Source organism: Rutidosis leptorrhynchoides, chromosome 11 (assembly GCF_046630445.1).
Source record: "Rutidosis leptorrhynchoides isolate AG116_Rl617_1_P2 chromosome 11, CSIRO_AGI_Rlap_v1, whole genome shotgun sequence".
In the NCBI taxonomy this organism is placed as follows: domain Eukaryota; kingdom Viridiplantae; phylum Streptophyta; class Magnoliopsida; order Asterales; family Asteraceae; genus Rutidosis; species Rutidosis leptorrhynchoides.
This window is the reverse complement of record NC_092343.1, coordinates 197,983,121-198,005,975: the sequence shown is the minus strand read 5'-3', so window position 1 is coordinate 198,005,975 and position 22,855 is coordinate 197,983,121. Positions and strand designations below refer to the sequence as shown.

Here is a 22,855-nt window from a genome sequence, read left to right as displayed (position 1 = left end):
ATATAGTTAACATGATATTATGATAATTAAGTATCTCATTAGGTATATTAACAATGAGTTATATACATAATAATGAGACTACTAAGTTAAGAAACTCGAAACGATATATATAACGATTATCGTTATAACAACATCTTACTAAATACATATGTATCATATTAAGATATTGTTACACTATATTTAACATGATAAAATGATAATTATATATATCATTAAGTATGTTAACAATGAACTACATATGTAAAATAAGACTACTAACTTAAGAATTTCGAAACGAGACTTATATGTAACGATTATCGTTGTAACGACATTTTAATGTATATATATCATATTAAGATATATTCATACATTATAATATCATGATAATGTAATAATTTAACATCTCATTAGATATAATAAACAATGGGTTAACAACATTAAATGAGATCGTTAACTTAAAGGTTTCAAAACAACACTTACATGTAACGACTAACGATGACTTAACGACTCAGTTAAAATGTATATACATGTAGTATATTAAGATGTATTAGTACACTTTTGAAAGACTTCAAGACACATATCAAAGTACTTCTACTTAACAAAAATGCTTACAATTGCATTCTCATTCATTTTCATCAACAATTCTACTCGTATACACTCGTATTCATACTCGTACAATACACAGCTCCTAGACGTATATACTATTGGTATATACACATAAAAATCTGCTCCTTAGCAGACCTAAATGATTAATAACATGTGGGACTCAAAGCTTTGTCATCTAATACCAAATATCTAACTAGAAAACAAGTTACATGTTTTATATCATGAATTATTAAACTAAAATACAAACTAGAATTTCCTTTAAATCCCATCCATGATTCACGACCAAAAATACCTACAAACACTTTCATTCTTCAATTTTCTTCATCTAATTAATCTCTCTCAAGTTCTATCTTCAAGTTCTAAGTGTTCTTCATAAATTCTTTAAGTTCTAGTTTCATAAAATCAAGAATACTTTCAAGTTTGCAAGTATACTTCCAAGCTTTCTAATCCATTCCAAGTAATCATCTAAGATCAAGGAACCTTTGTTACTTACAGTAGGTTATCATTCTAATTCAAGGTAATACTCATATTCAAACTTTGATTCAATTTTTATAACTATAACTATCTTAATTCGAGTAGAAAATCTTACTTGAATTTGCTTTCGTGTCATCATTCTACTTCAAGAACTTTCAAGCCATCCAAGATCCTTTGAAGCTAGATAATTTCATGTCACTTTCAATAGGTTTACCTACTAAATTTTAGGTAGTAATGATGTTCATAACATCATTAGATTCATATATATATAACTATCATATTCGAAGATCTAACCTTGTGATCACTAGAACATAGTTTAGTTAATTCTAAACTTGTTCGCAAACAAAGTTAATCCTTCTAACTTGACTTTTAAAATCAACTAAACACATGTTATATATCTATATGATATGCTAACTTAATGATTTAAAACCTAGAAACACGAAGAACACCGTAAAACCGGACATACGCCGTCGTAGTGAAACCGGGGGCTGTTTTGGGTTAGATAATTAAAAACTATGATAAACTTTGATTTAAAATTTGTTCTTCTGAAAAAATGATTTTTCTTATGAACATGAAACTATATCCAAAAATCATGGTTAAACTCAAAGTGGAAGTATGTTTTTCAAAATGGTCATCAAGACGTCGTTCTTTCGACTGAAAAAGGCTACCTCTTACAAAATTGACTTGTAACCTGTATTTCCGACTATAAACTTATACTTTTTCTGTTCAGTTTCATAAATTTCAGTTCATTATGAAACCATAGCAACTTGAATCACTCAAAACGGATTTAAAACGAAGAAGTTATGGGTAAAACAAAATTGGATAATTTTTCTTGTTGTAGCTACGTGAAATTTGTAACAAATCCATAATAACCATAACTTAACTAACTTATATTGTACTCTAACATATTATGTAACCTTGATAGACCATAGACACGTATGCAATGTTTTGACATATCATATTGACGTCATCTATATATATTATTTGGAACAACCATAGACACTCTATATGCGGTAATGATCGAGTTAGCTATACAGGGTTGAGGTTGATTTCAAAATAATATATATACTTTGAGTTGTGATCGAGTCTGAGACTTGTATGCACTGGGTCGTGGATTGATTCGAGATAATATATATTGATTTATTTTTGTACTAGTAACTGTGGACAATTATTTGTGGACTACAAACGTTGGACTATCAACTTAACAAACTTAAATCGTTATAACATAATAAAATATGGTATAATTATATTTCGATCATACTTTGATATATATATATATATATATATATATATATATATATATATATATATATATATATATATATATATATATATATATATATATATATACATATTTGTTATAGGTTCGTGAATCGACCAGTGGCCAAGTGTTATTTTCCGACGAAGTGATAATCTGTGAAAGTGAGTTATAGTCCCATTTTTACTATCTAATATTTTGGGATGAGAATACATGCAGTTTTGTAAATGTTTTACAAAATAGACACAAGTACTTGTAATTACATTCTATGTTGGATTATAAATACCGAATATCACCCTTTTAGCTTGGTAACCTAAGAATTAGGGAACAGACACCCTAATTGACGCGAATCCTAAAGGTAGATCTATGGGCACTAACTCCCCCATACTGGAAAATGGTATGCTTTAGTACTTCGAGTTATTGATACAGATGGATTTCTATTTTGGGGATATTCTATATGCATTTTGTTAATGTCGGTTACCAGGTGTTCAACATATGAATGGTTTTTATGCAGTTTGCATGTTATTGAAAAATGGAAATAGAAATCTTGTGGTCTATTATTACGATTTGATAAATATATAGGTTAAACTTATAACTCACCAACATTTTTGTTGACTTTTAAGCATGTTTATTCTCAGGTGATTATTAAGAGCTTCAGCTGTTGCATGCTAATTTAAGGACAAGAATTGGAGTCATCATGCTTGTAATATATTGTTTAAAAACTGCATTCGGAGATTTAAATTGATGTGTAATATTGTTGTAAACCAATATGTAATATTCGTGTATAAAACGTTATCTTTTAGATTATCATTACTTGATAATCTACGTTATGGTTTTTGAACCTTTATTGATAAAATAAAGGTTATGGTTTGTTTTAAATAAAACGAATGCAGTCTTTGAAAAACGTCTCATATAGAGGTCAAACCTCGCAACGAAATCAATTAATATGAAACGTTTATAATCGATATGAACGGGACATTTCATTCTGGCCGGCCGGAGGTCCACCGGAAGCAATCTCTCTGCCCTCGAGTACAGAGAGGTACAACTTTCTTCGCACGCGGGTCCTGCCTATGGACGGGGAAATGACTTCTCATCTACTATATGGTAGAGGTAGAATTGTCTATATCTCACCTCCCACATACTTCACACATGCAGAATTGAGTATTGTTGTTGTCATCGCGGGTTGGGTTTAATATGGGGAGTCAGAAACAATAAGAAGGATGTAATCTCAATACAAATTATCCTACTAAGAAGGTCCTTAAACTTTTAGAACAATACCTTGTTAACGGAGATGCCCCTACAAGTCCTATACTCCTATGAATGAACTTTACGTTTAGTTTTAAATTTTTATCAAGTTTGTAGGGCTGTTCAATGAGGTGGTTCAATTACGTAGTTTGAGGTTAGTTGTTCTCAATGTTGGATGACTTGTAACTTTAATTTGGTTAGCGTAATTCGGTTATTCAATTGGATCGCTTGGAACTAAGACTCGGAGTCTATCTCACAAAGATATATATTTCTAGTTTTCGCAAAAGAAGAAAAAAACACTCTAAATGGATCAGGGGAGATCCGGAGGGAAGCAAAGTGATCAACCGCTCAGGGCCCATGATTTTCAGGGGCCCAATTTTTATATATATACGGACATAATCGTTGATTTAATAAACAAGAGAATTAGAGAAACATGATAATGCTAAAAACGAACATATATTTCATAGCATTATTCCTCAAGAAAGACAAGCTTTTAGTTGCAATTGTTCTATTTAAAAGTGATATTCGTTTAAATAATAAAAGGTGAAGACAAAAGACAGATTCGACGAATTGAAGACGCAAACGACCAAAAAGCTCAAAAGTACAAAAGACAATCAAAGAGGTTCCAATTATTGATAAGAAACGTCTCGAAATTACAAGAGTACAAGATTCAAAACGCAAAGTACAAAATATAAAATTGTACGCAAGGACGTTCGAAAATCCGAAACCGGGACCAGAGTCAACTCTCAACGCTCGACGCAACGGACTAAAAATTACAAGTCAACTATGCACATAAATATAATATAATATTTAAATAATTCTTATAATTATTTAATATATTATATTTATTTAAAACCGTCGGTAAACAAAGAGCCAAACTCCTCTGAGCTGTAATTGCAAACTCCGCGACTCGCGGAGTTTGAAGGCCAAAAGAGCCGCGAGTCGCGGAGCCCCAAAAGTCGAAAATCCCTATAAAGCTCGCGCATTCTGATCGTAAAAATTAACCAAATATCCATCCATCTCTCTATCTATATCGTAATATATATATATATATATATATATATATATATATATATATATATATATATATATATATATATATATATATATATATATATATATATATATATATATATATATATATATATATATATATATATATATATATTTATAATTTATATTTTAATTTTAATTATAATTCTAATAATAAGGGTATGTTAGCGAATGTTGTAAGGGTGTAAGTCGAAATTCTGTCCGTGTAACGCTACGCTATTTTTAATCATTGTAAGTTATGTTCAATCTTTTTATATTAATGTCTCGTAGCTAAGTTATTATTATGCTTATTTAATCCGAAGTAATCATGATGTTGGGCTAATTACTAAAATTGGGTAATTGGGCTTTGTATCATAATTGGGGTTTGGACAAAAGAACGACACTTGTGGAAATTAGACTATGGGCTATTAATGGGCTTTATATTTGTTTAACTAAATGATAGTTTGTTAATGTTAATATAAAGATTTACAATTGGGCGTCCCTATAAATTACCATATACACTCAATCGGACACGATGGGTGGGGTATTTATATGTACGAATGATCGTTCATTTAACCGGACACGGGAATGGATTAATAGCCACTAGAATAATTAAAACAGGGGTGAAATTATGTACAAGGACACTTGGTATAATTGATAACAAAATATTAAAATCTTGAGTTACACTCAGTCGACATCCTGGTGTAATTATTAAACAAAGTATTAAAATCTTGTTACAGTTTAAGTCCCCAACTAGTTGGAATATTTAACTTCGGGTATAAGAATAATTTGACGAGGACACTCGCACTTTATATTTATGACTGATGGACTGTTATGGACAAAAACCAGACGGACATATTAAATAATCCAGGACAAAGGACAATTAACCCATGGGCACAAAACTAAAATCAACACGTCAAACATCATGATTACGGAAGTTTAAATAAGCATAATTCTTTTATTTCATATTTAATTTCCTTTATTTTATATTTAATTGCACTTCTAATTATCGCATTTTTATTGTTATTTTATTTAATTGCACTTTTAATTATCGTACTTTTTAATTATCGCAAGTTTATTTTATCGCACTTTTATTATTCGCAATTTCATTATCGTTATTTACTTTACGCTTTAATTTAAGTCTTGTATTTATTTTTATTATTTTAAATTTGGTTTTAACTGCGACTAAAGTTTTAAAATCGACAAACCGGTCATTAAACGGTAAAAACCCCCTTTATAATAATAATATTACTTATATATATATTTGTATTTTTATAAAAGTAAACTAATATAGAGTTAAGCTTTGTTTAAAGATTTCCCTGTGGAACGAACCGGACTTACTAAAAACTACACTACTTTACGATTAGATACACTGCCTATAAGTGTTGTAGCAAGGTTTAAGTATATCCATTCTCTAAATAAATAAATATCTTGTGTAAAAATGTATCGTATTTAATAGTATTTCCTGCTAAAATTAATAACTATTTTATATACCCCTCGCGAAACATCAAAACACAACTAAAGCAATGAAAATAAAGTACAATTGGCTCAAAAACAACAATCAAAGGCTCTAGATAAAAAGAAATCAAAGTCCACTAGCATTCTAGCAAGACCGAAAGTGTATTTTTTTAAATAGTTTATATTATTCGTTAAGGCCTAGGGGCCTTTTTTTTACCTCGTTCCGGGCCCTTAAATTCTCGAGACCGGCCCTGAAATGGATCACAGTGACCACGTTAAGTTTCTAATGTCCTTAAACTATGTTGAAAATGGTATTTCCTATCTATATCTATCGTAGGACAAAAAGAAGCAATGATCTTAGATTTAGCTCCACGTAAGAATGAAACATTTTTTCATCATAATCAATGACCGAAACATACATGATCGTTGCAAAACGACGTTTGCTCAATCCCATCCATTCATAACAACAATGAGAAAACCTCACAAAACTTAATTGCATAAAGACACATTCGCCCCTGATAGAATACAAAACCCAGACCAGATTATTTTCATAATTTCAACCGACGTATGGTTTTATTTTGATACCTTCCGGCTTTTCAAACAAAAGTAAGAAAAAAAACACAAGAATTAACCCTCCAACGCAGATGCTCCGGAAATAATCTCAGTAAGTTCAGTTGTGATTGATGCTTGACGAGTCCTGGTAACATGAGATAATAATGGAGAGATAAGCATATCGAAGTATCATTCAGTTAATATAAATAAATATTTGCACAAGGGCCTTAAAAAAGCACACCAAAATCCCTAAACAACAAACACTCATTTTTCCAAATTTTGCGAACAATTATAAAACAAATGTATCAAATACAACTACAAATAATATTTGTTAAAATAACCATCTAAATATTTCAAAACGTAATTCACAACATTCTAACTTTCTAAGCATTTGAATACAATTTGGGCCATTTTCACATGCTCATGGGACTTGAAATATCTCAATTTTAGCAAATTTGTAGCAATTAACAAGTTTAACAAGTCGGAGATCTATATGTCAGTTTTTTACATGGTTTGTATTTTGTGTGTGCATGACTGTGTGTGTGTATGCATGACTGTGTGTGTGTGTGTGTGTGTGCGCGCGCGTGTACATGACTGAGTCAGAGAGAGACATATATATAAAAAGAACCTGTTGTATGTAAGAGTAAGTCGATCAAGCATGTCACCAGCATTTCTGCTGGAGCTGTCCATGGCAGACATCCTAGCTCCTTGTTCACTGCATGCATTCTCCAATACCGCATTGAACATCACCTGATTCACTCACAACAATCTTCTGATTAATTAAGGTTGGATGAAAACGTGCAAACCTTTAATGCAACATCATTTAAATAACGTGGACGTAAATCTGCAAAATATATATGATGAGAAAAAAGTGACCGCTTTAAATTAAATAAAGCAACTCTAGATACTAGAACACCAAAATGAATTACTTCTGAATTTTTTAAACAATGTTTGTAGAACTTTGACCTAAAAATTGTCTCAATCTGCCCCAAAATATAATTACACTTTAAATTCAGTATTTTGTTAATATACTGACACTACCGTTCTACTCAAAAATATTCTATAGAAAATACATGAAATTATCGTCAAAAATACTCTAATTAAAGAAACATGATCTGATTTGCATCTGGTTTGCAAAAGTTACAGTATTACGTCAATTATTGAAATGAATTTTGGAGATTTCAAAAATATTCTTTCCCCTAAAGTACTAGCCAATTTTTTAAGACTTCCACTTGGCAAGAGTATATCAAAACAACAAAGGCCAAAATTATACTACTTAATCAACATTGTGCAATAATGGTATGGGTTAAATATGTTACAACAGTTAAGGCTTACACATGAAAACTGAAACTCGGAAAGATTTTGAAGAACTTCAGACTTGGTTTCACCGCCTTCAATTTCATATGAATCCAGATCACCAATCTTTCCACCAGCTTCAGATTCTCTTTCCACAATCTGTAACAAAACAATATCTAATTATTAATTTATTATAAGTAAATAATAATTGTAACATGTTATAATTCAAAACACTTTATTTACCTCAGGAGACAACACAGTTGCAGTTGTAGGAAGAAACGAGACAACTGACTGAAACTTGTTAAATACTATCCTCAAAGCATCAAACTCCACATTCTTCAAGATGTCATCTGCAATAACTGATACCTACACACACAAACACACACACACACACACACACCACAACAACAACAACAACAACAACAACAACAACAAAGAATTAATAACAAACTACGTTTCAACGATAATAGAACTTACAAAGAATCTACCAGAATTTTTGTTATAGATTCAAATACTGGTTGTTTTCAGACACCTAAATCAAACTTTATACGAATTTGGAAGCATATGCAGATTTTCAAGAATATCCATTCATACTTTCAGATACTGGACCCACTCAAACTGGATACAATGTTTGTAACATAAAAGCAAATTTTCAGAATACCTGGGTGTAGTTGAGAAAATTCTTTTGCAATTCGGTCATACTCAGCTCGATGTCTTTCTTAGAGTCACGGATCAGTTGGGCCTTTCCCTTTTCTCCCAAAATGACGTACTTACTTTCTGAGTCAGGACCTAGATAAATATATCAAAATGATTTAAGTCTAATATCCAATGAGAATATGACATCAAGATTTTAGACAAATGAGAACGTGGTCTTAATTATGTACCAGCATTGATCTTGTGAAGAGCTCTGCTTATCTTTACAGATGTAGAGTTAATACCACCACAAAGACCCTTGTCCGAAGAAATAGTGACTATGACATTCTTCTTCACATTCACGCCTAGTAAAAAAGAACAATAATAGACAAAAAACTTGAACAGTCGGGGTTACAAAACATGCACTATTCTCGCTTTATGGTAAGAATATAACTCTGTTTGTGTGCAATGATGATTAAAACAAATTTTAGTGCTATGTAGTACCGTTCAATGATAGTAATAACTAAACTTTCATCTATATTATCTTTAATTTGACTTGAAGATTTTGACATTAGAATATAATACCCACCCATCTCGTAGTAAATCTGAGAGAGAGAGAGAGAGAGAGAGAGAGAGAGAGAGAGAGAGAGAGAGAGAGAGAGATGTGAAAGACATACTTGGAGTGTCACCAAGGAGAGCAGTAAATGGTTGCCAAAGTCCACGAGAATTTTCAGCTCTGACTTGAATTGCTCTTAGCTTTGAAGCTGCAACCATCTTCATGGCCTTTGTGATCTTCTGAATATTCTTAACACTCTTCATACGATTTCTAACTGCTCAAATAACATTAGCATCATAAAAACTCGAGAAAAGAACTACATATCAAATGCATGAATCAAAGTTGTCAAAGAGTATCCCCCTATTTAAATAGTTATAGTTTATATCATTATAATTATGTATATAAATAAATATTATATACCATTAAAGTACTTAGAATTTCAAGTAATAGGGAACCAATAATGCAACACAATAATAGTGCCGTGCATAACATATACGGAGTATTAAGTAACAAATAGAAGGAAAATTAGTCACTAGACTACAAGTTAACTAAAACGTTTATTCAAACTAAAACATTCAACAATATATTATTGTAAACGTATCCTTAAAGCTCGTGTGATCAGTCCATCACTCATCGTTATCAGTAACATTATCGTCATCATCAAGTTAACCTAGAGTTTGGGCCCCATGTATCCTTGCAAGTCGTCTAAGGTTCCAATACAACTTAGGTCAGATTTTTTGGTCGCCAGGGAAGGATTGGAAACAGCCTAAGAGTTTATTATCGTCATCATCAAGTGCAATTTAATCAACCTCCTTATTAAATTCATACTCCCGATGGCCCAACAGATTTATTAGATTTAAACCTCCCAAGAGTCATAAAGCCAAAAAAAAGGCTAACTTTAAAAAAGGTCAAATAAACAGATAAATTTCATAGTCGTGTTAATTAAAAATCCGGGCTCATCCAAGGCGCACATCTCATTGTGATTCTATAATGTGTCTAGTCTCTACCTAAATAAACTAATAACCTATTCGCTAGTGCGCCTTAAGCCTCTGACATATTTGGCATGAATACCTGAACCCTATTAATGAAGACAAGAAATGTAAAAAAGAAAACGAAACGTTGTTATGGCATTACCAATTTGAGTAGAAATGGACCGAACCCCAAGACCCATCTGCTCCCTGCACGTAATCAACCAAACATTTAATAGTCAATAACTGAGAAAAAGCAGCTTCATAAAAAGTATACAAACACGTTTATATTTTATGAAAGCAAAGGAAGGTTACCCTTGTGGTCAAAAGTAACCTGCAGAACTCATGCGTGAGATATTTTATGAAATCGCTTATATATGTAATTATTTGTGTGTGACCAAGTTGATAAACACAATGAATAATTCAGCAACTTACCACTAAAAAGAATCACGGTGCAAGGAGCTCAAAATTTTATCCATGTCCATTTACTTATACATAAGGGACAAGAACACACTTATATAGTTATATCTAATCTATTATATATGGTTCTATTTAATCCACTAATGTTTCTAATTTTACAGCTAATAATCTTCAAACAACATGATTTTAACATCCCTGCAACTTATACATCACCAACTAAGTACACAAAATTCGAACAATTTCGAAATTCCAAAACTCATTATTATTACCAAATTTTTAACGTCGGAATCACTTATTAATTTAAGACAAACTAAAAAATTAGGTCAAATGTAATGAATTTGGATCCTAAAAATGAATAAGTATATAACATCCAAATCCAGCACATAGTTTTGCAACCACTTAAAAGTTCAACACAAATTAAGATCGTAACTATAATAAACATATACGTATACAGATTAAAATTAAAAAAAAATATCTTACTCAGAGGGAGCGAGAGTGGATCGAATCGCATTGAAGGTAGGGTTTGGAGAAGAAACAAGAGGTGTTAACCGTCTTCCTTCTCTTCTAATTGCAGCCATCGCCATTTGATTAATCGATTTGGCACAAATCAGATCGATCAATTAAACTGATTGATCTAAAGTTAGGGTTTGAATGTTTTGATAAAATGGCTGCGAACTTGATGTTGTTTCACTTGTTTGATGCTACTCAGGTGAAATGAAATGGATCCGATTCTTTAGGCCTATCAACCATTAACTCTTAACTCAAATGTAAGTGGGCTTTTGAGCCCAGTTACTTATCAGTGGTGTACCTATGTAAATTAATGGAAAATTTGTCAAAATAAACCTCATTTTAGAAAGTGTTTAACAATAGTCTCTTAGAAAAATCATAATTGCAAAAACAACCTCTAACAATGCATGATGCGTGGAAACCTGATATTCAGCGAGACAACGATTTTTTTTCGCAAACACGCACCACGCACGGTGTGTGGTGCTTGTTTTGCCAGAACTTTGAATGATCGTATTTATTTACTCGTAGTTCGAATTTTTCGAAATAAGTCCTCGAGGTCTTCAAAATAAGGCATGGTGCGTTTAAAAGTCAAAATAAAATATGGAATAATTGAAGGTCTTCGAGGCCTTATTTTGAAAAAAATTTGGACAAACTGCATACGGTCTTTTGCCAATGGATAAATCTCGAAAAATACATGATTTCAAAAAAAAAAAAAAAAAAAAAGGTGACAAAATCAGAAGTACGAGTCAAAAAATATGACCATTCAAAATTCAGGTACAAGAACAGCTTCAACACGCACCACGCGTTAACCTTTAACTAAAAGCAATCCATACGATTTTGTGGTCACTGAGACAGCTCTTCAGCAAGATAAGTTAATTTATTAATCCCGAAGTAAACAACTCAATGTAGTGATCGAGTAATCTATCAACACACCTCAACCCAATAAGTTAAATGTAAACAACCCATGGGTTTCTTAGTACTCCCTCCGTTCCACCACAAGTGTCCACTTTCTTTTTGCATACAGTTTTAGTAAATCTCACTAACTTCATTCTCCACTAATCAGAAATCTTTTCTCTCCACAATAACATCTTCTCATTGGTTGAAATACAAAGTAAAATGTGAGCATTGTGGTGGGAAGGAGGGAGGATATGATTTCCCAATGTGCCTAAATCGCTGACTAACTGTGTTGGCTTAGCTTGATTCTGACTTTCAAACTTGTACTAGTACTAATTTTTAAGAGGTTTATTTTCTTTTCTTTTTCGTTTAAAATTTTACTTTAAATTTAAAATTAAAAAAATTGTTTTTCGATGAAAAAAATGATGATGAGTATATAGGGAATTGATATATCCAAACATCTTGCAAGAATCAGAAAACCTTCATACTGAACCACCGCAGTTGCGCGAACACATTACACCACATCAATGGCGTCCACAATCTCTCGAAGACTTGCATCCAAGATTCTAAACCCTAATTCATCATCTGCTCTATTTTCACTTCACCCCACTTCAAACCATCTAAGCCCTATTCATCCTCGTCGATCTTTCTCAAATATCACTTCCAATTGCACTACTTTTAATCACACTTCAATCAGATCAAATACCAGTTTCAACCCTAATTTCAAAATCCATTCTTTAAACCCTTATATCTTTCAAACCCCCAAATTCTTATCAACCTCAACTCCTCAACCTGATTCTGCAGAAACCCAGAAACCAAATGAGAATGCAAACAAAACCCTTGAAGATTTTAAGCATCAAGAGATCACTGGGCCAACTGTTGAACGTGATGTTTCTGCACTTGCTAATGAGACCCGCCAAGTGCTTGATGAAATGTTCAAGACAGTTTATACAGTTAGTAAAAGTTTAGCACTATTGGGTTTGTTTCAGTTGAGTTTAGGGGCCTGGATTTCATATGTTACCAGGGGTAGTCCCATCCCTGAAGTGTCCGTGCAGAGCTGTTTGGCATTCGGGTTGCCATTTTCGTTGCTGCGTAGATCGTTGAAGCCAATGAGTTTTTTCAGGAAAATGGAGGAACAAGGTAGGTTGCAGATTCTTACACTTACACTTCAAGTTGCTAAGAATTTGAATGTGTTTTTTGTGAGGTTGAATGTTGTTTCGTATTTGTGTATCGGTGTCGCTTCTCTAGGATTGCTTGTTATTGCTCTTTATTGATAGTGTTCCCTAGATGAATCATATATTGTTAGTACACTGCAATTGAGTTCAAATGATATAGTTTTCAACAATAAATTTGATTACGAATTTTGTTATACGTGTTCAAGACATTGATCATGATATATAAATTTTGTTCAAGCTTTTAATTGCTTGTCATTGTTGCATTCTGTTTACTTGCTTACAACAATGTTAAAACATGTTATGTTTTTGGAATATGTTAGTATTCTACCGCATTTCGAAGTCACGACCGAAACTATATCACTTGGGAGCTAGTGCATTAACAGATTAGATCTAAGGTTATTTCTGGATATAGCGTAGTGTCATTAGTGTTTGTCGTAGTGCAAGAATCAGAATGACTGGACTAATACTAGTAAACATAGATTAGAAAGAACTGATACATGAATGATATTTCAAAGTAAGCAACCTTAAAAGCAAACAGTGAAGTGGTAACTCAATTGAGTTGTGAAAACATTGCATATGAAATTTAGGAATTTAGGATATTGATGACCTAGATACCATCATTTCTCTAATTTCTTTGAAGTTATGTATTGAAATTCGTGTTCCTAGAATCATTGAGGAATTGTTAATAAACATTCGAGTTTCCATATATGAAGGCCATGTGTATTGGATGACAAGAAAGCACGTAAAGCGGCGTATTAGGATTTTGTCAAGCTCAACCCAAATGAGCCGACCATGACGGATTAATAATAAGCTTATCAGTTATATTTTGTATCAACTGCAATAAGGTTGACAGGTCTAGTAATTGTTAACCCAGAGATTACACGGTTCCAGGTACTAAACCAAAGAACTGTTGATATATCAGGATTTCTTTATATTGTTAGTCGACAGCAAGCGTTGATTTATTGGCGACTTGACTGACCCCTAGAGCTTAAAGTAAATTTCAGGCAGCATTTAAAACCCATGAAAATTTGATTTTACCATTTTCATGGCGTCTCTATTTTTTTTTTTATTCTATTTTATTTAATTTCTTTGTTTAATTTAAATTTTCAATTCTTTTTTATTCTTAAAATAAAAATTCTCTACTTTTTGGCCGGAGGTCCACTCGGAAGCAATCTCTCTATCCGTTAGAGGAAGGATTGTCTAGATCTCACCTCCCCCATACACCACCTATGTGGTATTGGGTTTTGTTGTTGTTGTTGTTGTTGATGAATTACATTAATACCCAAGTGAAGCAATCGATATACTAATAAAATATATCGATTCATTCGGCGTTTGGGTATTTATGAGTTTGGCTCTAGTGGGATGGCTAATAATGCCACTGTTGTTTTGGCTTCGAACGTGTCTCCTTCGACGCCGTTATACAAGGATATGCTCGTTGGGAGTGTGTCAAGTTCTTTACCGGTAGTTGATTCGCTTAACCCTTTGGGTGATCAAAACGGGCCTCAAGTCGAAACAAACAGTTTGGTGTTTAAAGGCTCCTCTTCGACTCCAGGTTTTGTTGATTTGGTCACTAATGATTTTGATTTTGTTATGTGATGGTAAAAAGGGCCCGAATAACTTTGACAAATCTAACGGTAGGAAACCTATTCTGGAGGGCTTGGAGTTGGCCGGTACTGAAATTATCTCGGAATCTCCCTTCGATCCATTTGATCAAATGATGAAAGACATGGGTTTAGAAAAGGTCTCGGCTAAACCCGAAAAGCAAAGAAAAATGAGACCGGTCCAAGGTGAGGAAATGAAGCAATTTACTAAATTTGTTTAAAAGATATTTGACTTGATTTCGCTTGGTTGTTTTTGGTTTAGTCCTCTCGTGTTGGAGATGCTCTCTGATCTCTGGTAACATGTATGATTGGTTACTCTCTTTGTCATGTTTAGCTCGGATAGTTTTTCCGTTTTGGTTTATGAGCTCATGTTAGTTTTGCGTTTTTTGCAAATAAAAGAAAAAAAGTAATGAAATATACATACCCTGATATAAAAATCGATAATTTTGGGTGAAGCATTCAAATACAAATAACAAGAAGTGATTTTTTACAAGATGAATATAAAGAAATGTATACAAGTGAGACCATCAATACCAACTGCATTTGATGTCTTTATGAAATTTAAACTTCCATAATGTTTCACTTTAAGATATAATCATAGGATGGCAATTGCAGGCTCAAATTCGGCTGCAGACCCACCTAACAACTCGCGACCACGACTAGCCACCTCGCGAGCGCGAGGTGTTGAAAATCCGAAAGTCGCGACATATGAAATGGTGCCCGCGAAACTGCGATATCTAAAACTCAATCTCTTTAAACTTTGCGCCCGTAGTATGATAATTCACGACTGGGAAAAACAAACTCGCGACCGCGAGAACATTATTCGCGACCGCGATATGTAACAGCAACAACAACTCGATTCTGACTTTTTGACTTTCTTCTTTAACTTGACCCTTTGATGTTGAAACTTCACTAAAAACATCCAAAATACTAACACAAAGACTTCCTGAGCTGAAAACATTATTCCTAACATAACCACGAGCCAAAGTCTTCAATCTTCACCAAAATATAACCAAAATAATACAATATCGCAAATAATATGTGTAAATGAGACGATATCAAATTCCTTCACACTTGGACCTTGCTTTTCCTCAAGTAAGTCTATCTTCAAATAATATGAACAAATCAAAAACCAACATACACAAGACATGTCTTAAACGATCAAAGAACCGAGATACACCCATATTAACACCATGAACTGATATAACCAAGATGTGTATCTTCAATATACAATTGAAAAGATTCAAGTCTTCAAGTTCTTCAAAGTGTATAAAACATCAATAACACCGAACAATCACCAAATGTAGCACATGACAAACGAACCAGGTACAAATAATAGACTACGCACTAGTTGTATAACTAGAAGCGTTACCGCCAATTCCTGTAGTGACCCGAACTTTTCCATGTTTATATATATTAATTGAGATTGATATTTACATGACTAAATATTTCCAACGTGTTAAGCAATCAAACTTGTTAAGACTTGATTAAATGAAATAAGTTTCATATAGACAATTGATCACCCAAGTTGACCGGCGATTCACGAACGTTACAAAATTGTAAAAACTACATGTTGTGGTATATATAGACATATATATATGGTTGACATAAGATTATGATGAGTAAGTATCTCACTAAATATATTAACAATGTGTGATATACATAAGAAATGAGATTACTAAGTTAAGAAACTCGAAATGATATATATAACGATTATCGTTATGATAACGTCTACTAAATACATATGTATCATATTAAGATATTGATACACTATATTTAACATGATAAAATGATATTTAAATATATCATTAAGTGTGTTAACAATGAACTACATATGTAAAAACAAGACTACTAACTCAAGAATTACGAAACGAGACTTATATGTAACGATTATCGTTGTAACGATATTTTAATGTATATATCATATTAAAATATATTCATACATCATAATATCATGATAATATAATAATTTAACATCTCATTTGATATAATAAACATTGGGTTAACAACATTAATTGAGATCGTTAACTTAAAGGTTTCAAAACAACACTTACATGTAACGACTAACGAAGACTTAACGACTCCATTAGAATGTATATACATGTTGTGTTTTGATATGCATTCTTAAACTTTTGAAAGACTTCAAGACACATATCAAAGTACTTCTACTTAACAAAAATGCTTAAAATTACATCCTCGTTCAGTTTCATCAACAATTCTACTCGTATGCACCCGTATTCGTACTCGTACAATACACAGCTTTTAGATGTATGTACTATCGGTATATACACTCCAATGATCAGCTCTTAGCAGCTCATGTGAGTCACCTAACACATGTGGGAACTATCATTTGGCAACTAGCATGAAATATCTCATAAAATTACAAAAATATGAGTAATCATTCATGACTTATTTACATGAAAACAAAATTACATATCCTTTATATCTAATCCATATACCAACGACCAAAAACACCTACAAACACTTTCATTCTTCAATTTTCTTCATCTAATTGATCTCTCTCAAGTTCCATCTTCAAGTTCTAAGTGTTCTTCATAAATTCCATAAGTATAGTTTCATAAAAATCAAGAATACTTCCAAGTTTGCAAGTCTACTTCCAAGCTTTCTAATCCATTCCAAGTAATCATCTAAGATCAAGGAACATTTGTTATTTATAGTAGGTTATCTTTCTAATTCAAGGTAATATTCATATTCAAACTTTGATTCAATTTCTACAACTATAACAATCTTATTTCGAGTGAAAATCTTACTTGAACTTGTTTTCGTGTCATGATTCTGCTTCAAGAACTTTCAAGCCATCCAAGGATCCTTTGAAGCTAGATCCATTTTTCTCATTTTCAGTAGTTTTATCCAGAAAACTTGAGGTAGTAATGATGTTCGTAACATCATTCGATTCATACATATAAAGCTCTCTTATTCGAAGGTTTAAACTTGTAATCACTAGAACATAGTTTAGTTAATTCTAAACTTGTTCGCAAACAAAAGTTAATCCTTATAATTTGACTTTTAAAATAAACTAAACACATGTTCTATATCTATATGATATGCTAACTTAATGATTTAAAACCTGAAAACACGATGAACACCATAAAATCGGATATACGCCGTCGTAGTGAAACCGGGGGCTGTTTTGGGTTAGTTAATTAAAAACTATGATAAACTTTGATTTAAAAGTTGTTCTTCTGGGAAAATGATTTTTCTTATGAACATGAAACTATATCCAAAAATCATGGTTAAACTCAAAGTGGAAGTATGTTTTCCAAAATGGTCATCTAGACGTCGTTCTTTCGACTGAAATGACTACCTTTACAAAAATGACTTGTAACCTGTAATTCCGACTATAAACTTATATTTTTTCTGTATAGATTCATAAACTTAAGTTCAATATGAAACCATAGCAATTGGATTCACTCAAAACGGATTTAAAATGAAGAAGTTATGGGTAAAACAAGATTCGATATTTTTTGATTATTTTAGCTACGGGAAATGTTTAACAAATCTATACAAATCATATCCTAGCTAACTTATATTATATTATACATGTATTCTAATATATTATGTAATCTTGGGATACCATAGACACGTATACAAATGTTTTGACATATCATATCGACCCATGTATATATATTATTTGGAACAACCATAGACACTCTATATGCAGTAATGTTGGAGTTAGCTATACAGGGTTGAGGTTGATTCCAAAATATATATATACTTTGAGTTGTGATCTAGCCTGAGACGTGTATTCAAGATAATATATATCGATTTATTTCTGTACATCTAACTGTGGACAACTAGTTGTAGGTTACTAACGAGGACAGCTGACTTATTACACTCAAATCTTTAAAACATAATAAAGATGGTTGTAATTATATTTTGATCATACTTTGATATATATGTACATATTTGTATAGGTTCGTGAATCGATCCGTGGCCAAGTCTTATTTCCGAGGAAGGAAATATCTGTGAAAGTGAGTTATAGTCCCACTTTTAAAATCTAATATTTTTGGGATGAGAATACATGCAGGTTTTATAAATGATTTACAAAATAGACACAAGTACGTGAAACTACATTCTATGGTTGAATTATCGAAATCGAATATGCCCCTTTTTATTAAGTCTGGTAATCTAAGAATTAGGGAACAGACACCCTAATTGACACGAATCCTAAAGATAGATCTATTGGGTCTAACAAACCCCATCCAAAGTACCGGATGCTTTAGTACTTCAAAATTTATATCATATCCGAAGGGTGTCCCGGAATGATGGGGATATTCTTATATATGCATCTTGTTAATGTCGGTTACCAGGTGTTCACCATATGAATGATTTTTATCTCTATGTATGGGATGTGTATTGAAATATGAAATCTTGTGGTCTATTGTTACGATTTGATATATATATATATAGGTTAAACCTATAACTCACCAACATTTTTGTTGACGTTTAAAGCATGTTTATTCTCAGGTGAATATTAAGAGCTTTCGCTGTTGCATACTAAAATAAGGACAAGATTTGGAGTCCATATTTGTATGATATTGTGTAAAAACTGTATTCATGTCAAAACCCGACCTTAACCATAAGGACGAATACAATAACATATGATTTCATCGCGAGGTATTGACCTCTATATGCGACGCTTTTCAAAAACTGCATTCGTTTTTACAATACAAACCATAACTTTTATTACAAATACAAGGTTTAAACAAGATAATAATGATTATCGTTTAGCGATAATCTTAGACTTACAAACTTTACATGTGATAATAACAATACGACTTCCAACATATTTTACATTACAAATCCTCCGATATGCAGTTTTATTTTTGACACAAATATGCATACTCAAGATCTTGCTTAAATTCAACATGTTGCAGCGGAAGCTTTTAGTTTTCACCTGAGAATAAACATGCTTAAAACGTCAACATAAAGTTGGTGAGATATAGGTTTAATGCCGGCAGCGTTATAAATATAGACCACAAGATTTCATATATAAACGTTTTAATAAAAATATTCTAAGTTGTTGAGCACTTGATAACCATACTTAACATTTAATCAACGTCGCATATTCCCTTTATTATGAAATCTTACTACACCGTACCAAGTGTAGTCACCGAAACGAAGTACTGTGCAACCGTTGAATACTGGTCGTCCAGTCCGGTTGGGGTTGTCAGGCCCGATAGATCTATCAACAGGATTCGCGTTTACAATACCGCATGTAAATAGTAGTTACCAAGTTACAGGGAGATATGCCAGTGGTACAACTCAACGTAGAATATATAATTTTAATCACTTGTGTCCATAACATAAATCATGAAATGCATGTATTCTCATCCCGAAATATTTAGAGTTTAAAAGTGGGACTATATACTCACCTTTGCCTTGAAGGTATTTAACTCGACTTGGTCTCCGATAGATATCACGAACCTAACCATATATATAATATATCAACATATTTTCTTTTCAAGTAATCGTTACATATATATATACTTATAATACTTTTAATATTTTCTTAGCCCGTAGTTAGCAGTCTGTTGTTAATGGTCCACAATTAGTTGCTCAATAAAATAAATAAAGACCCCATCGTATTCGTATTGATCAGAATTAATCTCGACCCATGGTACCATGTTGTCAAATGATGTGTTGCGTACATAAAGTATCGTGTTGTCAGATGACGTGTTGCGTACAATCATGAGGTCTTATGATTAATCTTCTCGTGTTGTTTACGGGTGGTCCTGAAATATATAAAATCAAATCATAAGTAAATATATATTAAATATTATGTTAATTAGCCAAGATATGATTAATTCGATTTTGTCATAATATGATATATTACAGGTTTTGAAGTGTTTTAAAAATCAAATTAGAAGGATCTATTTAGTTTGCGAACAGGTTTGAAATCATTCAAACTATGTTCTTGTTGTTAAAAATTTTATAACACAAAATAAGATAGCTATATAAATATGAATCGAATAAGATTATGAATAAGGTTACTACCTCAAGTTACTTGGATAAAGCTACTGGAAAAGATAGAAAATAATCTTGATCAAACTTTCTTATGATGATTATAGGTTGTTCATGAAGCTAGTTCTTCATGAGTATTTGCTGAGATGGTGAAGAACACTTAGAGTTCCTAAGAGTGTGTTTTTGGTTAGAGAAAGATGGTTGTAAGAATGAAATGAAAAACCAAGGTGATGGTGATACTTATAGGACAGTCTGGTTGTTGAGGGAACAAGGACAAATTTTTGTGTTGAATTTTTGAGTAATAATGTATGCTAGCTTACAAATAAGATTCCCTCTTATCTAGGGCAGATCTAAGGCTGATAAGGATATTGATTTGATGTGTATATACCAATAGTAATTATGTATAGATGATGGGTATGATACGGTAAAAGAAGCTCAAAATCGGGCTTTTATTTTGGGTCCAACCGGGCCAAAAATAAAATTTTAAGACATTTTTAATAAAGCAATGTTAGCCCAAACCAGGGGCTCTGCCCCTTGGACCCCGCCAGGGGTTGCCACCCCTTGAACCCCGCTTATCGGGGGCGCTGCCCCCGAACCCCCGTCATAATCAAGATAATTTCAAACAAGTGTGCACTCCATACTTCCCCAAACTTGTTCGATATTTATCAAGATTATTTTGGTTACAAATTAATCCCATTACACTTAAATCATATTGGTGACATAAATCACAACACATTATAGATTGTAAGTATATATGTCAAAGAACGTTACATATAGTTATTGTTTTGAAAACTTAAGTTAGTGGTCTCAAAGTATACTTATAACTCATTGTTGTTAGTTCACAATGAAATGTTAAACCATCCTTAAATCATGTTAAATATGTATAGATATGTACATATACATAATCGTATAAGTATCGTGTGTTATATAGTTCGTGATATCATCGGTCAAATTGGACGGTCAAACGTTGTGTAAAACTCTTTTAAAAAATATAAGTCTCAACAGTTTGGATTGCTTATAATGTTGGTAAGGTTTAATTTATGTAAATATTAATCTCATAAGTATAGAACGATCGGAAAATTCCGGGTCGTTACAATTCAAGAAACATATGTCGATGTAATATATTTCTATTGTAAACCATTATGTAATGGTCGTGTGTAAACAGTATATATTAGATTATCATTATTTGATAATCTACGTAATATTTTTAAAACCTTTATTGATAAAATAAAGGTTATGGTTGTTTTAAAAATGAATGCAGTCTTTGAAAAACGTCTCATATAGAGGTCAAAACCTCGCAACGAAATCAATTAATATGGAACATTTATAATCAATATGAACGGGACATTTCAATTGGTATCCGAGCGTTGGTCTTAGAGAACCAGAAAATTTGTATTAGTGTGTCTTATCGAGTTTGTTAGGATGCATTAGTGAGTCTGGACTTCGACCGTGTTTTCTTTAAAAATGATTGCTTAACATTTTTGTTGGAAACTATATATTATTAATATATAAATATTATGTGATATATTAATCTCTTAACATGTTTGATATTGTGTGATAGATGTCTACCTCTAGCACAAATCCCATTGACTCACCTAATAATAACGAAGAGTCAAATATATATTGGCAAGATTCACAAGTTCCCGAAGAACCAGAAGAAGAAACGGAACCGGAAGAAGAAGAACCAGAAGAAGAGGAACCGGAAGAAGAAGAGGTTCCGGAGGGGAGAATAGTAGGAACCACAGAAAACCGGTCAAATAAAAGAAAATCCTCAACCAATGGACCAAAGTTAATAATGGTCAATGGTGTTTCCGCTAAGAAAGCAAAATATTGGGAAAATTACCAATTTTTCGATGAATCGGATCCTGATGAGGATTCCGATGATGTTATAGAAATTACCCCGACCCAATTTAATGAGGCAAAAGAAAATAATAAGGGAAAAGGCATCAAAATAGAGAAATCTGATTCCGACCCCGATGAACTTTATATGTACCGTCAACACCCGTATTTTCAATATCGTGACAATAACCCGGAAACCTCTAAACCACCAGGTTTTTCTAAACCAATGTGGAAAACGACGACTCGTATTAGAGGAACATCATATATCCCTAGAAGATTAGGAAAAAGAACTAAGTCCGAAGAAGAAGAAACCAGTGATTCAGATTAGAGGGGTGTGAGCATGTTGTGTAATAAATGTATTGTAGTGTGCTTGTACT

The 22,855-nt window shown here is 32.4% G+C and overlaps 2 protein-coding genes across 3 annotated transcripts; one reads left to right on the top strand and one right to left on the bottom strand.

Moving 5' to 3' along the window:
• Positions 1-6,420: 6,420 nt before the first annotated feature.
• LOC139876761 (ATP synthase subunit gamma, mitochondrial-like) lies at positions 6,421-11,192 on the bottom strand. Of its 2 annotated transcripts, XM_071864135.1 has the most exons (9): positions 10,958-11,192; positions 10,224-10,267; positions 9,211-9,363; positions 8,785-8,898; positions 8,562-8,689; positions 8,144-8,266; positions 7,940-8,059; positions 7,233-7,354; positions 6,421-6,749 (listed from the first exon to the last, which is right to left on the bottom strand). In XM_071864135.1, the coding sequence occupies exons 1-9, from the start codon at positions 11,059-11,061 to the stop codon at positions 6,680-6,682; spliced, it is 978 nt and encodes a 325-aa protein (XP_071720236.1). In that variant the 5' UTR covers positions 11,062-11,192; the 3' UTR covers positions 6,421-6,679. The 2 variants fall into 2 exon arrangements, with proteins under 2 accessions (XP_071720236.1, XP_071720237.1); XM_071864136.1 differs by lacking the exon at positions 6,421-6,749 and having other exon boundaries at positions 7,315-7,448.
• A 1,213-nt stretch (positions 11,193-12,405) lies between these two features.
• Positions 12,406-13,152, top strand: LOC139875346 (uncharacterized). The gene has a single exon (XM_071862685.1). The coding sequence runs from the start codon at positions 12,406-12,408 to the stop codon at positions 13,150-13,152; it is 747 nt and encodes a 248-aa protein (XP_071718786.1).
• The last annotated feature ends 9,703 nt before the right edge of the window (positions 13,153-22,855 follow it).